Source organism: Gymnodraco acuticeps, unplaced genomic scaffold (assembly GCF_902827175.1).
Source record: "Gymnodraco acuticeps unplaced genomic scaffold, fGymAcu1.1, whole genome shotgun sequence".
NCBI classification, from domain to species: Eukaryota; Metazoa; Chordata; class Actinopteri; order Perciformes; family Bathydraconidae; genus Gymnodraco; species Gymnodraco acuticeps.
This window is the reverse complement of record NW_022990034.1, coordinates 236,949-258,233: the sequence shown is the minus strand read 5'-3', so window position 1 is coordinate 258,233 and position 21,285 is coordinate 236,949. Positions and strand designations below refer to the sequence as shown.

The 21,285-nt window shown below is 40.4% G+C and overlaps 1 protein-coding gene across 2 annotated transcripts; it reads left to right on the top strand.

Moving 5' to 3' along the window:
* Window positions 1-823: 823 nt before the first annotated feature.
* Window positions 824-17,131, top strand: tmem177 (transmembrane protein 177). 2 transcript variants are annotated; one of them, XM_034215086.1, is made up of 3 exons: window positions 824-934; window positions 15,032-15,296; window positions 16,156-17,131. In XM_034215086.1, exons 2-3 carry the CDS (start codon window positions 15,096-15,098, stop codon window positions 16,885-16,887), a joined length of 933 nt encoding a protein of 310 aa, XP_034070977.1. In that variant the 5' UTR covers window positions 824-934; window positions 15,032-15,095; the 3' UTR covers window positions 16,888-17,131. The 2 variants fall into 2 exon arrangements, with proteins under 2 accessions (XP_034070977.1, XP_034070976.1); XM_034215085.1 differs by lacking the exon at window positions 824-934 and adding an exon at window positions 13,682-13,764.
* The last annotated feature ends 4,154 nt before the right edge of the window (window positions 17,132-21,285 follow it).

Sequence of the window (21,285 nt, the reverse complement as noted above, 5' to 3'; positions counted from 1 at the left end):
TTTGAAGCAATAGAGAACAGGGTGCTAACACAAAGGAAAATCTCATTAGATGTGATATTTTATTTAAAGAGAGACATGATTTAGTGTAGTGAATACTTGCACACATGCTCAGAAACACACACATTTTCCATTACTGGAAAGACAGTTTACGATGTAGCGGTCTATTACCAGTAACGGGCAACTATGTGGGAAGTGTGTGTGTGTGTGTGTGTGTGTGTGTGTGTGTGTGTGTGTGTGTGTGTGTGTGTGTGTGTGTGTGTGTGTGTGTGTGTGTGGGTGTGTGTGTGTGTGTGTGTGTGTGTGTGTGTGTGTGTGTGTGTGTGTGTGTGTGTGTGTGTGTGTGTGTGTGTGTGTGTGTGTGTGTGTGTGTGGGTGTGTGTGTGTGTGTGTGATGATGGTAGAAATGTGAAAGAGACCATTTAGAACTCACGTTACAGTGGATATGGGAAGTGAACACACGTATTAGTTGTGTGCCGTTAACACACATAAGAAGAAAAAGAAAGCATAACATGTCATTGTAGTGTGGCAAAGACCATAATATGTTTAGTTAGCACTCCTAGACAAATTACTAATTTACATAACTTCACTTTTCAAGCACGCTCTCAGGACTGTGATACACTTCATCTTCCTCTTGTCAACTCCAAACTCAGAAAGACTCCTTTCAGATGTTATGCTTGTACAGGCAGGGTCAGGAAACAGGCGAAGCAGGCTGGTCAGGGACAGGCAAGGTCGAACCCGGGAGAGCAATCTGGGAGGTAATGCTGGAAAGAACTGCATGCTGCAAAGTACGATCTGGCACTGAGGTGAGAGTGAAGGGGGCCTAGTGGAGCTAATGGGTGTAACAGAGTGTGAGAGAGTAACAGAGTGTGAGAGAGAAACAGGGTGTGACTACCAGGTGACTGAGGTGACTGATAAATGCCAATGCAGAAAATAGGTGAGTGTGGGAGCAGACTGTGACAGCTTGTGGACCCCAACCCATTCTAGATGTATTATTTTTGTCTTTGTCTTTTACAATAAGTTTTTCCTGGTTACATTGTTATTTTGACACTAAAAGTAACCTTGGCATTTGTCAAAATGAAGGTCCATGTTGTCCAGAGAATAAAACAAACAAGTATGTTTTTTATACTGAGATATTAAGAATATACTTACTGTAATATACTGTGCCAGTTTGATAAATGGTAAATGAAGGGCATTTATATAGGCTAGCACTTTCCACCCATTCATACACATGCATACAGGCAGAGGCTTCCAAACATGGTGACACCTTAACTAACATTCACTTACCGTTGCAATTGGGGGTTAAGTATCTTGCCCAAGGACACAGCGACATGTTGACTGCAGGTGCTGGGGATCAAACCACCTACCTTCTGATTGGTGGACGACAGCTCTACGCCCTGTGCCACACTCGCTCAAATGTTAGACATTAAGGTTGAACCAGTTGTTCCATACATGGAATTTCAATGGAATTGTGCCACAACAAAGTCAACAGCTAACGGTTTAAAGGCAGTATTCTTGATCAGTCCCATGCAATAGTTTCTAGTTTGGCTTAGCACAAATGTGACTTGGAGAGTGTGAAGCGGAGGGGGTTCAGGTTGTTTTCAGCGTGTCAGGGTCAGTGTGTGGATTGGACTATGATCTGGAAGTGTGAGCCTGGTATCCTTTGCCTAAAGCTCTTCAGTGAAAGGTAAAGAGCAGCTGATTTTAAAATGGAAGGTAAAATGGAAGGTAAAATGTTAGCGTAGAGGAAACAATATTTTCATCCTTCACCCACATGTCAATAAAGGTTATATTCTCTGCAATTGGATAATTGATCAATTCAGTATAAAAAAAGGCATATGGCACTGCATTATCAGACTTTAATTTAACATTTCTTAGAATTCTTCAGGCATGGCAGATCATACAGTATATTGTTTTTACAGCATAACCCATTGGGGAGTCCAAAGCTTGCTCTAAGGACATATTGATGTAGCTTTGGAAGACTTCTAGGAAGCAATCAAGAGGTGGTGAATTGATTGACTGAGTTACTGATTTATTCATTCATTGAGAGTCACTCACTGGATTGGACTACAAGTTGATGGGATCTTCATTTGAGAATTGATTGCTCTGTTGTGTCCTGCGTCAACCTCATTTTCCTTCAGATGCCGAAGGGTCAGGTAGAGTGAGCTTTTCTGCTAAATAACTTTATCTACAGACGCAATCAGGACCAATAGTACCAATTATGTGTTCAAATGTTTTTATTCTAACAGGGTTATAAAGCTCCGGAATAAAGACCAATCCACATTTTTCTTAAATCTCTACCAGTAAGCAGCCATTCCATTCCAGTGTCTGCTGAATTCCAACACAGATACATGTTGTCAGTAGTTTATAGAATAAAACAAACATTCCATATCTACAAAATAATAATTATGTATACAATTTAAGCAAATATAATGCGGTATCTCTGGCGCTTGAATTTCTAAGGATAGGATTATAAAAGGTTTGGATATTTCATTAAACACAATTTGTCTGTTTCTCAACATATAATCTCCTTTCATGCCATACATAATGCTAATTTGTTAATCCATTCATTATTATTGTGTCTATTTGTCTTTTTCCAATAAGCACCAATAAGCCGCTTGACTACACAAGTTTGAAGAGTACAACGATATGTTTTACTTTTCTCCCAATATCAGCTTTGAAAACGTGTTCATGCAATTTGGTAACTGCACAATTCCTTCCACAGAAATGGGATTTGACTTCTCCCAGCATGCATTGTTAAGTGGGAAGAGAGAAACATATGGAAATGCTTTTAGTCCATTACACAACTGACACATGAGTGTCATCAATGTACTCTCTTGCATATGTGCACTTATTTGGTTAATTTTATAGAATAAAAATAAAATAGGAAAAGGGGATTCTCTCTGTCCCTTTCCCTTGAGCCGCACACAAATATTACACACATACACGGAGACGCACACTTAAATCGCCTCTTGCCTGTTTCCATGGAGACTGTAGTGAGCTGTTTCCTCACTAGAATCAGACCGTCTGACTTGATCACTATATAACATATGCACACACACACACACACACACACACACACACACACACACACACACACACACACACACACACACACACACACTGCAAAGTAATGCATTGTGTTTCTTACAGTATGTAGTAGGGTATATCCCAACATGTTCAAGGTTGTATTAGTTATGCATCATTACTCTACAGCTGTTATGTGAATCTATTCCTCTCGGTGTGAGTCTATAATGTACATAGATTGTCTTACAATATCCTGCAGATTTATTTTGTCTTATAATTCAAATATAAAATGTGCTTTTCAAAGAGCTTGTAAAAAAGTAAATAAATAAAGTGCATCAGTTCCCACGTTTTTATTTGAATGGAATTATACTACAAGTCTGATACGAGCTAGATGATTTGAAGAGGATACTATTTGCTTTTGTTGAAAGCTTAGATTACTGCAGTTAAAGATTGCATTACAAATATATTAATATTCAATGTTTATCAAACCAACAATTACATTTTTATTGAATGTATTATGGTAAAATGATTAAGAGATAATGCATGAACTGATACTAATCTCAAATATATCTCAAGTTTAGGGGTTTTTCAGAGTACTGGTACTTGCAGGGTAATTGAAGAAGAACACAGAGAAATTACTTTTTTCTGTCTGTTGTGTAAACTTTACACACATTACACACATAGGTAGGATATACATGCACAGAGGCAGGGACGTGCACAGACATTTGGAGGGGCTATTGCTCTAAACTAGAAAAAGGGCCTCCCCCCCACCCCCCCGAAAACGTAAGAGCTTTTTTATAAAAAAATGAAAACCAGGGAAAATTTTTGTTTTGCGGTCCATATCTCATTAACATATCTAATGTTGGTAACTATTAAAGACAAAATGCGGACAATTCTGTTTTAATGTAGTTTGACCATTGTAACGGATGTGCCTTAAATAAACTCACTAATTGATTAAACCAGTTTAATACGCATTATTCTTATTCTTATCATTCTTTATGAGCGCAGTAACGGTAAGGTATCTAATTACTTATTTATTTAGTATTCCATAACTTAATAACAGAGATGGTCAAACTTAAATTGAGACATGTCAGAAATCCTAAATGAAGCGGGGCAGTGAAGTGTTCTCCCGTATGTGAGAGAGGGCGATCAAGAAAAGAGAGAGAGCGGTGAGGGAGTTTACGGAGCAGTGTTTTTTTTGGAAATAACCGACGGTGTCAAGAGGAAGTAAAGTCCCCTGGTTTGTCCCCTATACTCTAACTGCCATGAGAAAACTCTAAATCAATAAAAGCATATTTAAAAACAGGGACATTTCCGGGGACAGATTGACCCGAGGATTGGCCACCAAAGCCAGGCAGGCACATGATCACCATAGCCATATGAGGCCGGACCGGACTCGGAGGGCTTTCCTTTGCTTTTCAGCTGTCAGATTATAAACAAAGTTACGTGACTGGGGCAGATGACAGTGCTGACAAGGTGTGTTTTATCGCAGCGAAACTCTACAATACTAATTGTGGGCTTATCATGTTTATTCGGCAGAAAAAAAGACTTTCGCTCTCTCCAGAGGGGCAGGTCAGCCAAAAAGTTCAAAAGGGCCGTTGCCCGGGCAACATTAGCCCGTACCTGTGCACGTCCCTGCACAGAGGATATAAAGGCACACACACAACCAGATAGGAGAGGTGTCAGAGCAGAGTGGCTCCCAGTTAGCCGGCACCAGGGAGGGTTGGTGCGTTGCTCAAGGGCACTGCGGCAGTGGCCAAGAGGGGAAAACTGGCACCTATCCAGCTACCAGTCCACACTCCGTTTGTCTGATCTGGACAAGAACCGGCAATTCTTCCGTTCCAAGGCCAAGTCCCTATACTGCCGACCCTTGGGCCCCTTGCACCCCTATTTGCAACCCCATTCAAAAACACTGCTATACAGTGGAGGAAATAAGTGATTGATCCCCTGCAGATTTTGTAAGTTTGCCCAGTACAAAAAAATGAACAGTCTATAATTGTAATGGTAGGCTTATATAAACAGTGAGAGTAAGAATATCAAAAAGAAAATCCAGAGATTGACATTATATAAAAGATTCAAATGTATTTGCATAATACTGTGGGAAATAAGTATTTGATCCTCTGGCTCCCACAGACAAGTCATCTTCCTTTAAGAAAGTACTTCTAATATCAGCTTGTAACCTGTATAACAGACACCTGTCCACAGAATCAATCTATCAGATTCCAACCTCTCCACCATGGGCAAGACCAAAGAGCCTCAGAGAGAAGACTGTAGAGGCACAAGGCTGGGAATGACTACAAGACCATCAGAAAGCAGCTTGGTGAGAACGAGACAACTGTTGTTGCGATTATTCAAAAGAATAATGTGTGTGTTTCTAAATGGAAGTAACAGAAAAGGAGCATCAATCACCCTCTGTCTGGGGCTCCACACAAGATCTCGCCCCGTGGGGTATTGGTGATCATGAGAAAGGTGAGGGATCAGCCCAGAACTAAATGGAAGGAACTTGTTAATGATCTGAAGGCAGCTGGGACCACAGTCACCAAGAAAACTATTGGTAACACACTACTAATGGATACAATCCTGCAGCGCCACAAGGCCCCTCTGCTCAAGAAGAACATGAACGAACCGTCTGAAAGTTGCCAATGAACATCTGAATAATTCAGAGAAGGCTTGGGAGAAGATGATGTGGTCAGATGAGACCAAAATGTTGATATTTGGCATTAACTCGACCATCGTGTTTGGAGGAAGAGAAATGCTGACTATAACCCCCAGAACCCCTTCCTCACCATCAAGCATTGAGGTGGAAACAATATGCTTTGGGAGTGTTTCTCAGGGGGGACAGGACGACTTCCCTGCATCGAGGAGAAGATGTACGGGGCTGTGTACCGTAAAATCTTGGCCGATAGCCTCCTTCCCTCAGCCAGGATACTGAAAATGGATCATGGATGGGTCTTCCAGCAGGAAAATAAACCTGAACATACGGCCAAAGCAACAAAGGAGTGACTAAAGAAGAAGCACACTTTGGTGATGGAGGGGCCTAGCCGGTCTCCGGACCTTAATCCAGTGGCGTAACTATCGCCGGTGCCACCGGTGCAACGCACCGGGGCCCAGTGCCGGCAAGGGGCCCATGCAAAAAATAAAATCAATTAATTTGTAATTTGTCTGTCCAATGACCTTGATCCCTTTCATGTCATGTGATACCTTGTGTGACGAGCGAACCGTTTAATCAACCTGTACTGTACTGTATAGCAGCAGCAAGTTTGGTAGCATTATAAAAAATGTAATAGCTTACATTTATAATGTACAGCAAACCAAAGCACAAGAGCAGCGCTCAAAAGAGAAAGGACAAGAGAGAACAAGGAGATGTAACAGCTAAACTGACAAAACTAGACCGTTTTTTTTGTCATACATCGTCCTCAAAATCGAGCGCTAACGATAGCTCACCTGCCTCACCACCATCATTGCCATCTAGCTCCACAAGTGAAGCTGTATCCGTGGCCATAGCTGTGCAACTTTCTTCTTCAGCCAGAGAGGCCCAAGGGCCCCAACTGATAGGGGACTCTATGTCGCTATTGAGACCCCCGACGCCAAGATCAAAAGCTATATTATAGCAACCGGTCTATGTAGGCCTACCGGCCCATTTCCCAGAGACAAACATCAAGTAAACAGGTTTAATCCTCTTCTTAGTTCGCTGTGCCGTTGTCAGGCTGTGGTCTGTGGCCAGGGCAGGCTGTTGTTGATAGTCTATATATGTGGTGCTTCTGAGTGGTTGTGTATGTCCGTGCGTGTGTGAGCGCATCAGCGTGCGCTTATGTTTGGGGCGATGGAGGGAGGGGGCCCCAAAACAATATTTGCACCGGGGCCAACCACAACCTTGTTACGCCACTGCCTTAATCCCATAGAAAATCTGTGGAGGGAGCTGAAGCTTCGAGATGCCAAGCATCAGCCTCAACACCTGAAGGATTTGTGGACCAAAATCCTTCCTGAGATGTTCACAAACCTGGTGACCAACTACAAGAAGCGTCTGACCTGTCTGTCCAACAAGGGTTTCTCCAACAAGTACTGAGACATGTTTTGCAAATCAAATACTTATTTCCCACAGTTAAATGCAAATCAATTTTTATCTTTTATATAATGTCAATTTCTACATTTTCTTTTTGATATTCTTACTCTCACTGTTTATACAAACCTACCATTACAATTACAGACTGTTCATTTCTTTGTAAGTGGGTAAACTTACAAAATCTGCAGGGAATCAAACACTTATTTCCTCCACTGTATCTCATACTATATCATAATTGAGCATTTTATACTACATTATGTTATGTCTCACAGCCTCTTTAACCACACTATGACACATTATGTCATGTTTGTATGGAAAAATAGTCGACTACTATAATACATTGTTTGATTACTTTATTTTACAGTTAAAGGTGGGGTAAGTTTGAGAAACCGGCTCGAGATACACTTTTTGTTATATTCCATGGAATGCTCTTAACATCCCGATAGCAATGAATATCTTAAGTGCTTTGGCAAAAAATCCATTAAAAAATGTCATCTGTGGAAGCCGTAGTAGGCTACTGTAAAAAGCACGACCAATCATTTTAGCCGGCCCGGCTAAAATAACTGGATGGCCTTCCATCTGTGCACAAACTTATCTCGTGCCCTCATTGGTCATGTGCGCGTTCGTGTGTGTTGGAGGAGGGGCTCTGTAAGGAAGTGGCGGATTTTTTCCGGCTGTGTATTTTCAAATTCTAGCTCACTCGAGCTGTATTCTCCCAAATTACCTACTCCACCTTTATATTATAATAGAAACAGTGAAATAGAAAACGACTTTTTGTCTAAAATACATTTAAAAAGTGGGGGGAAATTGTATGAACAAAAAATGTACTGTTTCAAAATAGTGGTCACTTGCCCACAGTCTGTTGTTATCAAGTTAAAAAAAGTACATACTGTAGGTCTACTTTAGCCTTTTTGTCTACAGGATTAGATTTATTAGACTGAAAATGCTAAATTTGTTGCTGGGATGTAATCTACAAACATTCTTACAAAAAGGTGTTTCTGAACCCCTTTACACTTGACACATACAAGCTAGCAAAAGTCCTGTAGGCCTACTGATGATAAACATTTGTACTGTTTCATCGTTACACTTTGTGATCTCACATAGCTTGTTATACGTCATCACAGGATGAGGAAGTCTGAAATATTAACATTTTTTTACTGTCTAAGGCAACTGCACAACTTTCACTTCCTCCTCAAGAAACCACCACCATACACAGACAGTAATAGGATGGAAATCAGCTGTTTTGTGTACCTGCGTGGTCCCAGCTTTCATTTGCATCCTGTGCATAAGCGCCAAGCTCAGCTACACCATTAAAAATGTACAAACAGCTCACGGACATGCAGCCACGTCTCAGAGCTCCTCAAAGGAAACACACATCATTACACGCTCACCCCTTCCCCTTTTTCTAATTTGCATCTGCGTAGTATGGATCTAGAGAAATGTGGAACAACACACCGCAGTTGTTCTTTTAGAATAGAACATAATGAAAAGGGGCTGTAATGAACTGTTGCCATGTATGCAACACACACAATGATGACAGCCGTGGTTACAAAAAGTGAGGGAGGGGAGAGCAGCTTTAACTTCATATTAATGAGATTTGTTCCTTATTTTTGTAATATGTAATATTTCCTTTATTGTCTATTTTCCAACTGCAGTTATAGTTTTTGATTTCTTTGGTAGAATTATTGTTCTACCTTTTTTATTTCTATTACATCTATTTTATCAATAAATCACCACAGATTCAGAATGGGTAGTACTTTATCAAAACCTGGAAAATTAGATTATCATTTTTACATTTTTATTTAAATGTTAATGTTAATATAATATACAACTATAAATAATAATACAAATACTGATGAACCAACCCTAAATGAGATTTTTTTTTGTTTTTTCCTGAACATTTCAGTTTTCATCATTATTCAAAAATGTACTCATCACAAAATTGCGATTGAGGTACAATATTCACTTATCTAAACTCAGTGCTTTATCCATAATCAAAAAGCACAATGTCTCAGGTTAGGCGCTCTGTTCCCATTGGAATCAATTTAAAAAAGACGAAGGCAACTTCAATTTGACTGAACAAGTCAAGAATGTGGTTCCTTAATCTCATTTTTGGACGACAACCGCCTCATTAGAAAGTTAAAGTTCAACTTTGTATAACCTCCAAAAAGTTTTAAAATTAATCTCGAGGTCAGACATAGGCCTACATTTCACAATGTGCCATCAGCATGATTTTATAACTGTGCTCTCATAAACAGTTTACATGTATTTGGATTGAAGGAAAATTACCTTGTTGAGGCATGTTTTAGACTGATCCTAAATTTACATCACGTGAAAAACGTCAGCAGCACATGCAAGCATGACCAGTGCTTGAATTGGAATGAAAAAGGTGCCAGTACTCTAAAATCAGCAACTTTTTCAAGTCAATTTTATATATACAGCCCACAAACAAGAATTTGGCTACTATAATGCTGGTGGGTTTGTCTCTTTACTACTGTATATTTTAGAAAGGTTCACTGTACTTAACATTTGTTATGATAGGCAGCGGATATGGCTAAAGCTCAGTAAGGTCAATATTAACTGAAAATATAGCAATCAAAGTCTAGATCTTCTGCTGAAGACACATGAAGCAGAGACCTTTCAGGTGAGAGCCCCTCTGGTGGTGTTCAACATTAATGACAAGGAAACAAAGCTCTGGTCAGAAGCATTTTTTATAAAAAGCTTTAACAAAATTAAGTATTTCTGTACATTTTGAATGCAATCTAACTTTCCAACTCAGAAAACGAAAAACGAAAAAGTGCCAAAAGTCTTCTCACATGGCTGAGCTGCTTTGCAATATACTTCACCACTGAAGAATACAAATATGTATAAAGTAAACTATGATGCAATCTAACTTTCCAACTCAGAAAAATGATAAAGAGCATGAACAAAGAATGTAAAAACAAATGCAAAATGTGCACAATCTAAAATGAGAAACTGTAACTGCAAGTAACAAAGTCTGAGCCATGGTAAAGAGTTACATTGAACACCAAGCTGATCAGATAACTCCCTGGTTGGTCTGAAGTCCTTCTATCTCCAGGATCTGTACAAATCGGCACATTATGCCAAAAGTCTTCTCACTGGGTGAGCTGCTTTGCAATATACTTCACATTGTTAGAAAAGGCTCCAGAAGGCCTTGGGGACATCAGTATCAGGGGCTGGAGCTGGACAGGCTCTTTCATCAGCACTTCTCCTTCCCTTTGCCAGCCAGGACCTCACATACTGTTCCGGATTGAACTGTCCTAGTGATGGTCCATTACATTTAATGAAAACCAGGCTGGACAGTCGGCTGACAGAGAGAGCATTCCTTTTTGCAGTAAGGATATCGTTCATGCAGCTGAATGCCCGCTCACACTCACTAGTGGAGACAGCGATGGTTCGGACTGCTTTCAGTAGAGGCTCCATGGCAGCAGGTGTACGGGATGCCCTGGTTTCCTTGTATTCGCGAAAGCCCTGAACAGTCTCTCTTCTGTCCACTTTCAGCACTTCGCACAAACGTAGCACCTCTACGTCCCCATACTGTACGTCTAACTCCTCTTCAGGCCAACTTCCAGGATGGATAACTTTCATGTCCTGGATTAGCTGATTGTCCCGGGCCTCCCGGCCATGTAATGGGATTTCTCTTGTGCTGACATGAGAGGAGGTTGTGGAAGTCATTCTGTGTCTCAGATTCTCTACCATACTGCGGAAAAACTGACCTGCATGAATCTGTACAAGCCTGCCATTCTCACGCAGGGCAACACCCTTGAAGGACTTCTCAGCTAGAGCTGTATGAACTGTAGTCATGTGTGGGCCAGGCATGGTGACCATGGATTCAAAAACTCGTATTTCTCGAGTTAAGAGCCTATCTGCTGTAGGCAGTGTCATCTCTCTTTTTTGGAGTTGCCGAGAGAGGTCGCTGAGCTCTGTGAGCGCATCGTACATCAGTCCCAGATTGCTGACAAACGTTGCAGATGTGAGCACATCATCCAGGCCCTTGTACTTTGCTCTGTCTCTGGAATCCCTGCTCGTGTCGTTTGCAGCATTTGTGAAGTGATCATGAAGCACTCGGTAGTTTTCCCAGACTGCTCTGACGCTCCTTTCACTTGAAGCCACCCAGCGGATGGACAAAACACGCCCTATCACCAGGAGACGCTGTCCGACTGCTTGCGCACACTGCGCTAACTGCCTCTGATTTTTGGGGGAGGCATGGAACAAGGAATAGAGTTTGTCAAAAAAGATCTGGAAATGATTGAGCCCTGAGACCTCCTTGACCACATCCCCAACTGCCAGCTCTAGACGATGATTGGAGCAGTGCCACACAAACAGGCTTGGGAATTTACTACACAACTGGGTAGCAACGCCTGTTCTCTTCCCTAGCATGACTGAAGCCCCATCACATGCAAAAGAAACGAAACACTGACCTAAAAAGCCCTCGTTAAAATCTCTTCCAAGACACTCCATTAACGCCTTTGTGATGTCATCAGCCGTTGTTCCATCCAACTCGATCAGCTCCCAAAAAAACGTTTCGGGCTCAGCATCAGCTAATGCTGAGCGTAGACACACAACAAGCACCGTTTTACCACTAATAGTGGTAGATTCATCGACCAAAACACAGAGTTTTCTTTGGTTTTCTGTAATGTCTTTTGCCATTTTTTTCTTCAGGTCATGAGCTATGTGGTCGATGATTTCGCCACAGGTTTTATTGGAGTGCAAAACCCTGCCCACGTTCAGCCCATTCAGTTTCTGTACATTCAAATCAATTGGCATGTCTGTGAATGGCCGGCTATGTTTGCCAATTTTATATGCCGTTCGAAAAACTCTGATAGTGGTGTCTAATTCAGATTTATGCATAGACTGCACTTGATGTTGAATAGTTTCACGTGAAGCAGATGTAAGGATGTCAGCAGCTTTTACATGGGCTTGTGATTCTTTATGTTCTTTGATTTTTTTTTCTCAGGCTAGCTTGTTGTTTGCCCTTGTCAACACCGAAATGAGACACTGCACACTCACCCCATTCAGTTGACAGTTTCAGTCCTTGTCCAGTGTGTATTCCCAAATATTTGACATCTCTGCATATCCGACATCCTAGCTTCTTATCTTTAAGAAGGAGCCATGCATTGGTCTTGCAAAAATATTGCACCTGGTCCGTTGTCCAGCAGTCAGGTGCATCGCTTTGCCCGGTGTTGGTGGTGGCAGTTGCGCCAGCAGCAGCTAACGTTAGAGGCTCTGGAGGAGGCGGCGGAGCTAGTGCTAATGCTAATGCACTAGAACTTGGAGCAGGAGGATCAACCAAAGAAAGCTCTCCATCAGACACAATTTCCAACACAGGCACAGCATTCTCTGTATTTGAAGTTTCTTCCGCCGACAACCGCTGTCTTTTTGCACTTTTATTAATCCACGCTAACATTTTAGAAATGCTAATTTGTGACGTGACTTGCTTTCCTTCTCTCGGGGGCGTGCCTGCTCTGTTCTATCACTCTACATAGCCACCCACTGGGTGGGAGTTGCACTGCATAAACACAACACACGTGCATCTAGGTATGTAAATTGTAAAGCATTAAAACATGGTTTTACTAACAGTTTTCAGTATGTTGTTACTTCGGCATTATTATTATTATTATTATTATTATTTTGAAACGTGTATTACTATTAAATCACGGTCAAATAGGTTAATTTTGACATAGTCGTTTCCACCACAGTATTTACATGGAGAAGATAAGCCCCGCCCCCTCTCCAGCACGTTCTGTTTGAATGACAGGAGTAAACAGCTGACAGCCGCTGTGAAACTCCAGCGGTTAGAGCGATGAGAATGTCCGTTCGGCACCTCATGACGCATCTACTGAGTACCGGGCGGCTGTATATATATATATGGATGTATAATAAGAACGGCGGGAGAGTGTTGAGTACTGGCACGGTGCATGAGTACCGGAGTACCGCCAGCATGCCGGTACTGAGCAAGAAGTGCCGGTACTCCATGGGTCAGAACCAGAAGTGCCGGTACTGCGTACCGGTGAGTACCGGCCCAATTCCAGCACTGAGCATGACTAAGCAGAGATTTAAATAGTTGCGGCTAGTTCTTCTTCCTTTCAATCTTTACAATGGAAACTCTTGGGCATTCAGATTGTGAGAGAATGAGGCTCTGGTGTTCAATGTGAACTTCTCCTTTCTCCTTCAGCCCACTTGTATGTCCAGGTTCTTTTTAAAATCATAACCTACATATGAATATGTGGTTTACATGAAAAGATCATTCCCTAACCAAATACAGTTAATCTTTTACAACTAAATCCCTATTTATTTACAATGCCTTCATATCAATGGTCATTAGTTGTTCATTACTGGTGCTAGGATTTAATGCTCAAACATAAACAAATATCAATATTCATTTGATTCTAATTCACATAACAATAAATCTATCATTTATTTTAATGTATCTTATTCATTATTCTGCATTATTCTCCGTGTGAATACAGCTGTCTGAAAGCTCATGGACGCTAGTAAAAAGGCATTTAAATACATCAACAAGAGCGTCAGAGCGTTTTACTGTCGTAAAACTGTCGTGCAGCACCGTTACAACAGCTAAACCGCTTTACGGGTGGGATTTTCTATCATCATGTAATGTAACCTGTCAGCTGCCCTTGCAAAGATGTGGAGAACATGTGAGTGTAAATAAGACATTGTTTGTATGCTATAAATACATTACATGTTATTTTATAGCCTTTTGGGCTTGCATTTAGTGAGCTGCCGTTAAAGCACATCATTATGAAGATAGTAAGCTAAGGTTACTTTGCAATGTAACGCTACATTTGTGATTTTGTAGCATAACAGTGGGTTTACAGTACACCTGGGGCTTGTTTCTGGTGTTTTCTCATGTTTTTAGAGACGTTAAATCCCTATAACTAATCAGTTGTATGGGGTGTAATGCTATCTTTAATTCGCCACTGCTGCTAGCAACATTTGACACTTTAATAACCAGATCCTTAAAGGAAAGATGCAGAAAATGCCCCTTATAACTGTTATACTAATATGTAGTGTATTATTAGGTTAATGTTAATCGTGCTGCATGAATGTAAAAGCAGGATTGTACTGGTGTAAATGGTTGAGGTAGATCTCATGGGTTTGTAAAAAAAGAGAAAGTGTAAAATGCTGTCACAATTTCCCAGAATTCCAAGTTACAAAAGTACATACCTTAAAATAAAACAAATACATTAATATATTAAATAATTTCATGGGAAATCAGCAAATATTCTCACATGAAAAGTTGGAACAATTAAATGTTTTTGTATGAAATATGATTTTAACAATTATGTACGTGTTAAACCATGTGATTTATATGTTAAAAACCACATTTGTAAAGTAACTAAAGGATTTTGAAGTAAATATAGCTGTCGGATAATTGTAATGGAGTAGAAATATAACGCTGCATGAAAATAAAAGTAAAGTCAAATCAAGTTAAGCTCAAAATACGACTAAAGAACAACACTGACTGCACCATTTTTGCTCTATAGGGGGAAGGTGCTGCATTAAGTTACAATAAGTATTGTTCTTTAGTCGAATTTGTATGTACCTTACTTGAGTTTTTATTTTCAGGTAATTGATTTTAAGTACAAAATATTTAATAAAATGTCATTTATTAAATCAGAGCACTCCTCTGATGTTACACTTCGTACATTCATGCTAATGTACAAATCGTTGTCATGCCATATGTTGTATAAAACTGTTCTTCACTGGAGTACAACATGAACGTTTTCTACGAGCGGAGCACACATTTAAATTATCAATATCTCAGTTCATAAAATTGTGGGGAGCTAAAATCGAGAGAAATTTGAATATTTCTGAAGCCCTACTTTCTATTGTATTAAATTAGCATATCTATCAAAACACGCAGCTCTTTACTCATACACATGTGGTCTACCTCCTTCACAGATGCCTCCTGCTGAAGTCTGCAGAACATAACTGACACAAAATCAGTTGAAAGCTAAGAGGCGACATGGCGTATCGTATTCTCAAGTATGCGGTGCTTCTCCAGAAGTACAGGACTCCGCTGCTCATCACGAGCTGTGGGGGGGTCTTTGGCGCCAACATGTTCTACCACATGTTCCCCGACATGACCTACCGGCAGCTCTATCAGGCCTGGTCCAAAGGAGAGCCGGTCACCATGTCTGAAAAGCTCCAGGATGTTTTCCAGCAGGTAGGGAGAGTTGTCCAATTCATCTCCAAGATAACAGAAGATGTCAACTTAAGTACAATGGTACAATTAGTTGCAAATGGTGCAGATGTTAAAGACGATTACATCTAGAAGTTCCCTGTAATGCCAACTATTGAACTATTAAAATCAACAATCAAGCAATTACTGTTATGTCAGTTGATGCTAGTACAACATAGATATACAAACCTTTATTTCAATACATTTAAGCACTCACAATGATGAGCGGTTTAATTACATTTTGTAATATTTAATCACAAAGCACTCAAAATATTTAATTCACAAAACAATACATTAAGAGTTTGTGCGATCTACAATATTAAAGATATAATATCACATTTCCATGTGAAAATGTCTAAAGATTACTACATCCATGTGATATATCTTATTAAATAAGTGTATCCTAACATTATTCTATACTATCATTTTAAACAAAGGTATGGTGCGTTTTTGGTTGCCTGTAATGGACGGATATTACGGAAAGGAAACTTACATTTCTTCCGGTTTCGAGCCATATCTGGGGGCTACACTATTTTACAACTTGTCATCAGGAAACAAGCTAAGAACATTTTAGCGACTTCATCCAATTTTAATCTCAAAACTACTTTATTCCATTTTTTAAAATGTTTTCCAACACTGGGTCTGTTTATTTTGGAGATAAGTTAACCTCTGCGGGTAAAACAAATGACAAATAAAAACAATGGATTCCTAACGGGGATCCTTTTGTTATTTTCTTTATTGCGGCACGCCTAGTGGCAGTAAAATGACCTTTATTGCCTTCATAGCATTATAATGTATAAATAATTGCTTTTTGAACACAAAATTCCAATGTTGTCATTCATAGGTGTTAAAGGACTACGGTATCAGCTCACCTGACAATTTCTCCGCCTTCGCCTCCTATGGGTTCCATCCTGTTGGCGCTGGGGTCCCTTGGCTTCCTGCCGGGGCAAAAATTGGCATCCCGGCCAACTTCAACAGCACGTCGGATGACTCGAAAGGAATCACCAACCGCACCATCTTCATCGACGGCAAAGCGGTGGACTGGAGCAGCGAGGTCGGCTCTGCTCTACAGGAGGCGCTGGTGCTGTCCCTCGGTGCGCAGAAGTTCGCCATAGCACGCGAAGTGGCCCGCTTGCAGTCCGCGGGCCCCGTCTTGAACGCTGCTGTCGCCCCAGTCTGCCTGGGGGGGGTTTGGGTGTACAGTGTGCTAATGAAGCAGCTGTTTGGGCTTCACACTGGGCCTCTGTTGTTCCGCGGTGGTGTGAACATTCTGGCGTTGGGAATTGGGGCCGTGTCCTTCTTCCTGGCCTCTGATTCGGTGCGCAGCTGGATTGACAACAGCTCGGACCGGAGAGCGGCAGGAGTGTCACGCGTTTACGCCCAAGGAGGGGTGGAGTTTTACGATAAGATGCTGTCCAGAAACCAGACGCTGCGCTCCCTGATGGGGCAGAAGGGAGTGGAGATGTACGCTCCCAGTGGGAACTTGTTTCCTGCCAACCTCCTTCAGCTCAAACAGACTCCGTACACAGCCAGGAGGCAGGGGATCCTCAAACTGCTGGTGGAGGAGAACGCTTGAAAATAACTGGGAGGCGGGAATGGATGTCACCTGAAGCTGTAATGATGAATTAAGTTCTTCAACATCTCCTGTTCCTGCGCTTATTTCAAAAGCAAAAAACCCTGGCCAATAGGTTTTTAATTTATTTTATATTGAATACTCCATCCCACATGTGCTGAGGTGTCCACTGATTAGTGGCTAATCTATGAAACAAAAGCTAGAATGAAATGTTTTCCACTGTACCAATAAACATTTTTGAACCCTATTCAGAGCATGTGATGCAATATGTTGTTTACTAGGCATGTAAAGATTCTTTGTCACGCATAATGGGGTCTAATTTGGCTCTAGATATTATAGTTAGAACCTGGAAATGATAAGAGTTGCAAAACAGGTCGAGCCAACCATATTTGAAAAAAACAAAACATGCTTGCACTTGTTATATTTCACACAGGCTCCGCCCTCTACTGGACTCTATGGGTACTACTCTCTATCATGCTGTGCGTGCTTTCACCTACTGAGTTTTACGTAAACGTAGCCGGCCAATCGGGGCGAGCCTACCTGAATGCGCGCGCAGGCCCACAGTATATAAGGCGGCTACACCAAGGCTGCTTCTCAGGTCGACTATTTTCATTTCCTCGCTCCTCAGTCCTCGGTTTCACCGGAAGTTGATTTGCCTGCGCCATCTTGAGTACCGTCCCATGGCTCTTATTTCTGCCGAAGGACCGAGGAGCGAGGAGCGATCATGGAGGAGCGATAACCGAGGAACCACCAGACCATCCTCCGATGAAATCCTCAGATACTCACCCCGCCCCCTTACTGTGTATCGCTCACTGATTGGACGAGGCAGTGCATGCACTGATCTGATGCTTCTTGACATGAGAGCAGAGTGAAGAAAATACATGAACCTCACGGGAGTCACTCCTCAGTTTATACCGTGTTTTGTTTCAATTCATGTATCATTTAGTTACAAATATGTGATATATCTGAACAACAAAGTGGTCAAAAATCATTTAATTCATTTTTTGGAAACATTTTCATGATCGCTTTTTTCGTTTTACATTTTCATTTATTGTCATTTCCATTCAGTCAGTCATTAAGTGCTATTGAAATGTTAATTTACTACATATCCAAACAAACAAACAAAGTGTGCAATCCAATGAATGTTAATCTAACTGGGTTTTGATAGATAACACATCTCTTTTTCTTCTCTCAATTATTGTATTTCTATTGTGCACTCTAATCAATATTAATCAAACTATTGTTCGTTTTACATTTTCATTTATTGTCATTTCCATTCAGTCAGTTATTAAGTGCTATTGAAATGTTAATTTACTACATATCCAAACAAACAAACAAAGTGTGCAATCCAATGAATGTTAATCTAACTGGGTTTTGATAGATAACATATCTCTTTTTCTTCTCTCAATTATTTTATTTCTATTGTGCACTCTAATCAATATTAATCAAACTATTGTTCGTTTATACATTTTAAGAATGGCGTTTATCTTTTTTGAGAATTAGTTCTTATTTTATTTTATTTATTGGGGTCTACAACAGATGATACAAATGTTTGTGTCAGTAAATGTGTACTAACAGAGGCGGGGGTGTGTGTGGAAATAACGGGGACAGAGCTGCTGTCAGACGATCAGCTGTGCAGCGTCATCACAAACGGACGTCGCTTCACGACGCTCCGGAGGAAAGGACGTCCCATTGCTCTTAAAACTCATTTCCCTGCTTCTCGTGGTTTCCTTGCGTCCCTCCATGCTTCCCTGGTGGGAGGGACTAAACGCAGGGAAACGACGCAAGTGAGGGAAGCAAGGATTTCATTTAATCGACCTGAGAAGCAGCCCAAGCCCCCAGGAAGTGCCCCGGACTCAGATGAAAATATTCGTGCTGGCCAAACGGCGGTACTACACTTCCGTTTGGTTGCCAGGCCCGGAAACACTTTTTCCCATTGACTTACATGGGGAAAGAGTGGTCTGTAACTCGTTGGATAAATTTTTAAAAACTAAATAAACTACCCAGTATGAACACTTGTATAGCCCTTATTAAAAACATTCGTTCCTCAAGTTGTAAAAATGTGCTAATAACGTTATTCTGAGAGTTATTTCCCTCTGCATTATGAACGCGCATCTAACCCACGGGACCGCGCCGCCCGGCACGTTCATGTTACGTGTCCCGACCAATCAGAGCACACTGTGCTCACAGGGAGGGTGGGGCTGGAGCTATTGGAGCTACAACGAGCCGTTAAAGGCAGAGAGTGAAATTCAGTGAATACACGTAATTTACAGAGATGCTGTATGAGAAACCAATGTGAGTTGCGTTTATCTTTACCCATGGATAAGAACGGATCCATATCGTGTTACTGCCATCCCACGGAGCTGTAATAATGGATATATTGCACATGTTTGCTGTAATTCATTATCATACTACATGGGCTGTATGATTAAATCTTGTACCGTAAATGTTGTATTAAATAAACTTAATATTACCGACATTATTAACGTCCCTGTGATTGATTGATTGATTGAAAAGTTTATTAACAGCTTGTATATTGGGTACAGTACAGTACAGCTCAAAACATACAATTGTTAAGGGGATGCAGACCAGAGAAAGACTTTCGTCTTGTTTACATCAGGGTCCCCCATTTCCAATTCATCATATCATTTAAGACATAAGACATATTTGACATACAGATGGCTTATTTACAATTTACATACAGGTGGTTTTTTACATACAGATTGCTTATTTACAATTTTCATTTTAGATTTCGTTCTAATACATCCTAACCGGACATTTAAGACATACCAAGTCTACAGATATACAGTTAGTAACAGAGTCTAACATGCGAGTATATACTTAGATGGGGGGGGGGAAGCTGTCCATTGAACGACAGGTTGAGATTTGTACCATTACCGGGGCCAGTTTTGCAATGCTCTCCCCCGAAGGTGCTCTTTAAGAGAGGTTTTGAAGATAAGTATAGTTTTACTTTCCTTTACAGTTGTGGGAAGAGCGTTCCACCTTGATGTGGCATAATTGCGAAACGTGTATTCCCCCTTTTTTGTGCCAAATCTGGGTTTCATATGATTTGTGGAGCTCCCTCTGGTGTTATGATTATGGTATTCCTTGACCTTTGGGAAGAATTTTGACATGTACATGGGTACCATAGAGGTGTAGTGGATCTTGTAGACCAGGCCCATTGCAAGTAGCTGTACTCTGTCGTCTACTCTAAGCCATCCTAGGTTGTCAAAGTGGGCAGAGGTGAGGTGGGTTCTAGATGAAAGGTCAAGCAGTAGTCTGACCAGTTTATTTTGCGATGTTTGAAGTTTTATTTTTAGCGCCTTGGAGGTGCTATGGTTGATTGATTGATTGATTGAAAAGTTTATTAACAGCTTGTATATTGGGTACAGTACAGTACAGCTCAAAACATACAATTGTTAAGGGGATGCAGACCAGAGAAAGACTTTCGTCTTGTTTACATCAGGGTCCCCCATTTCCAATTCATCATGTCATTTAAGACATATAAGACATATTTGACATACAGATGGCTTATTTACAATTTACATACAGGTGGTTTTTTTACATACAGATTGCTTGTTTACAATTTTCATTTTAGATTTCGTTCTAATACATCCTAACCGGACATTTAAGACATACCAAGTCTACAGATATACAGTTAGTAACAGAGTCTAAAATGCGAGTATATACATAGATGGGGTGGGGGGGGGAAGCTGTCCATTGAACGACAGGTTGAGATTTGTACGATTACCGGGGCCAGTTTTGCAATGCTCTCCCCCGAAGGTGCTCTTTAAGAGAGGTTTTGAAGGTAAGTACACTGTAAAAAAAGATCGTAATTTTACAGGAAATAACTGTAAATTTGTATAGTAATTATCATGTTTTTTTAAATAACTTGCAAAATCCTGTAAAATGACAGATATTAACTATAAATTAACAACCCAAAACATTATTTGAAGTATTTTGACAATAACAACAAATAACGTTTATTTCCTTTTTTTTTTACTGTAAATTTACTATATAATATTTACAGTATTTTTGCACTTTCAGAAAATGCATGCAGATGTACGTAAAATAAAATGTTTTTATCTGTAATTAAATATGTAACTCGTAATATAAAAGTGTATTACTATTATAAGACTTTAAGATGTTCTTTGTAATTTTAAGGTAAACATAAAACTGTAAGAAAAGCGTAAAATAAAAAAAACGTAAAATGTAAGTAAAACATTTTTACATAAATCATTTTCTCAATATTCGATTGAATCCAACAAAAACACAAAATATCCAATGTTGAAACAAAAGTAAATAAATATGTTTTCATGAAATTCCTAACTTACTATATTGTAAACATCTACAGTTGACAATATCATTAAAAAAAAAAAATCATAGAAAGTGGAGAAATCT

What these genes read in the sequence shown, in the direction of transcription:
- tmem177 (XM_034215086.1), top strand. Translation starts at nt 15,096, where the DNA reads ATGGCGTATCGTATTCTCAAGTATGCGGTGCTTCTCCAGAAGTACAGG. An exon ending in TCCAGGATGTTTTCCAGCAG is followed by an intron (nt 15,297 to 16,155) that starts GTAGGGAGAGTT and finishes TGTCATTCATAG; the next exon opens with GTGTTAAAGGACTACGGTAT.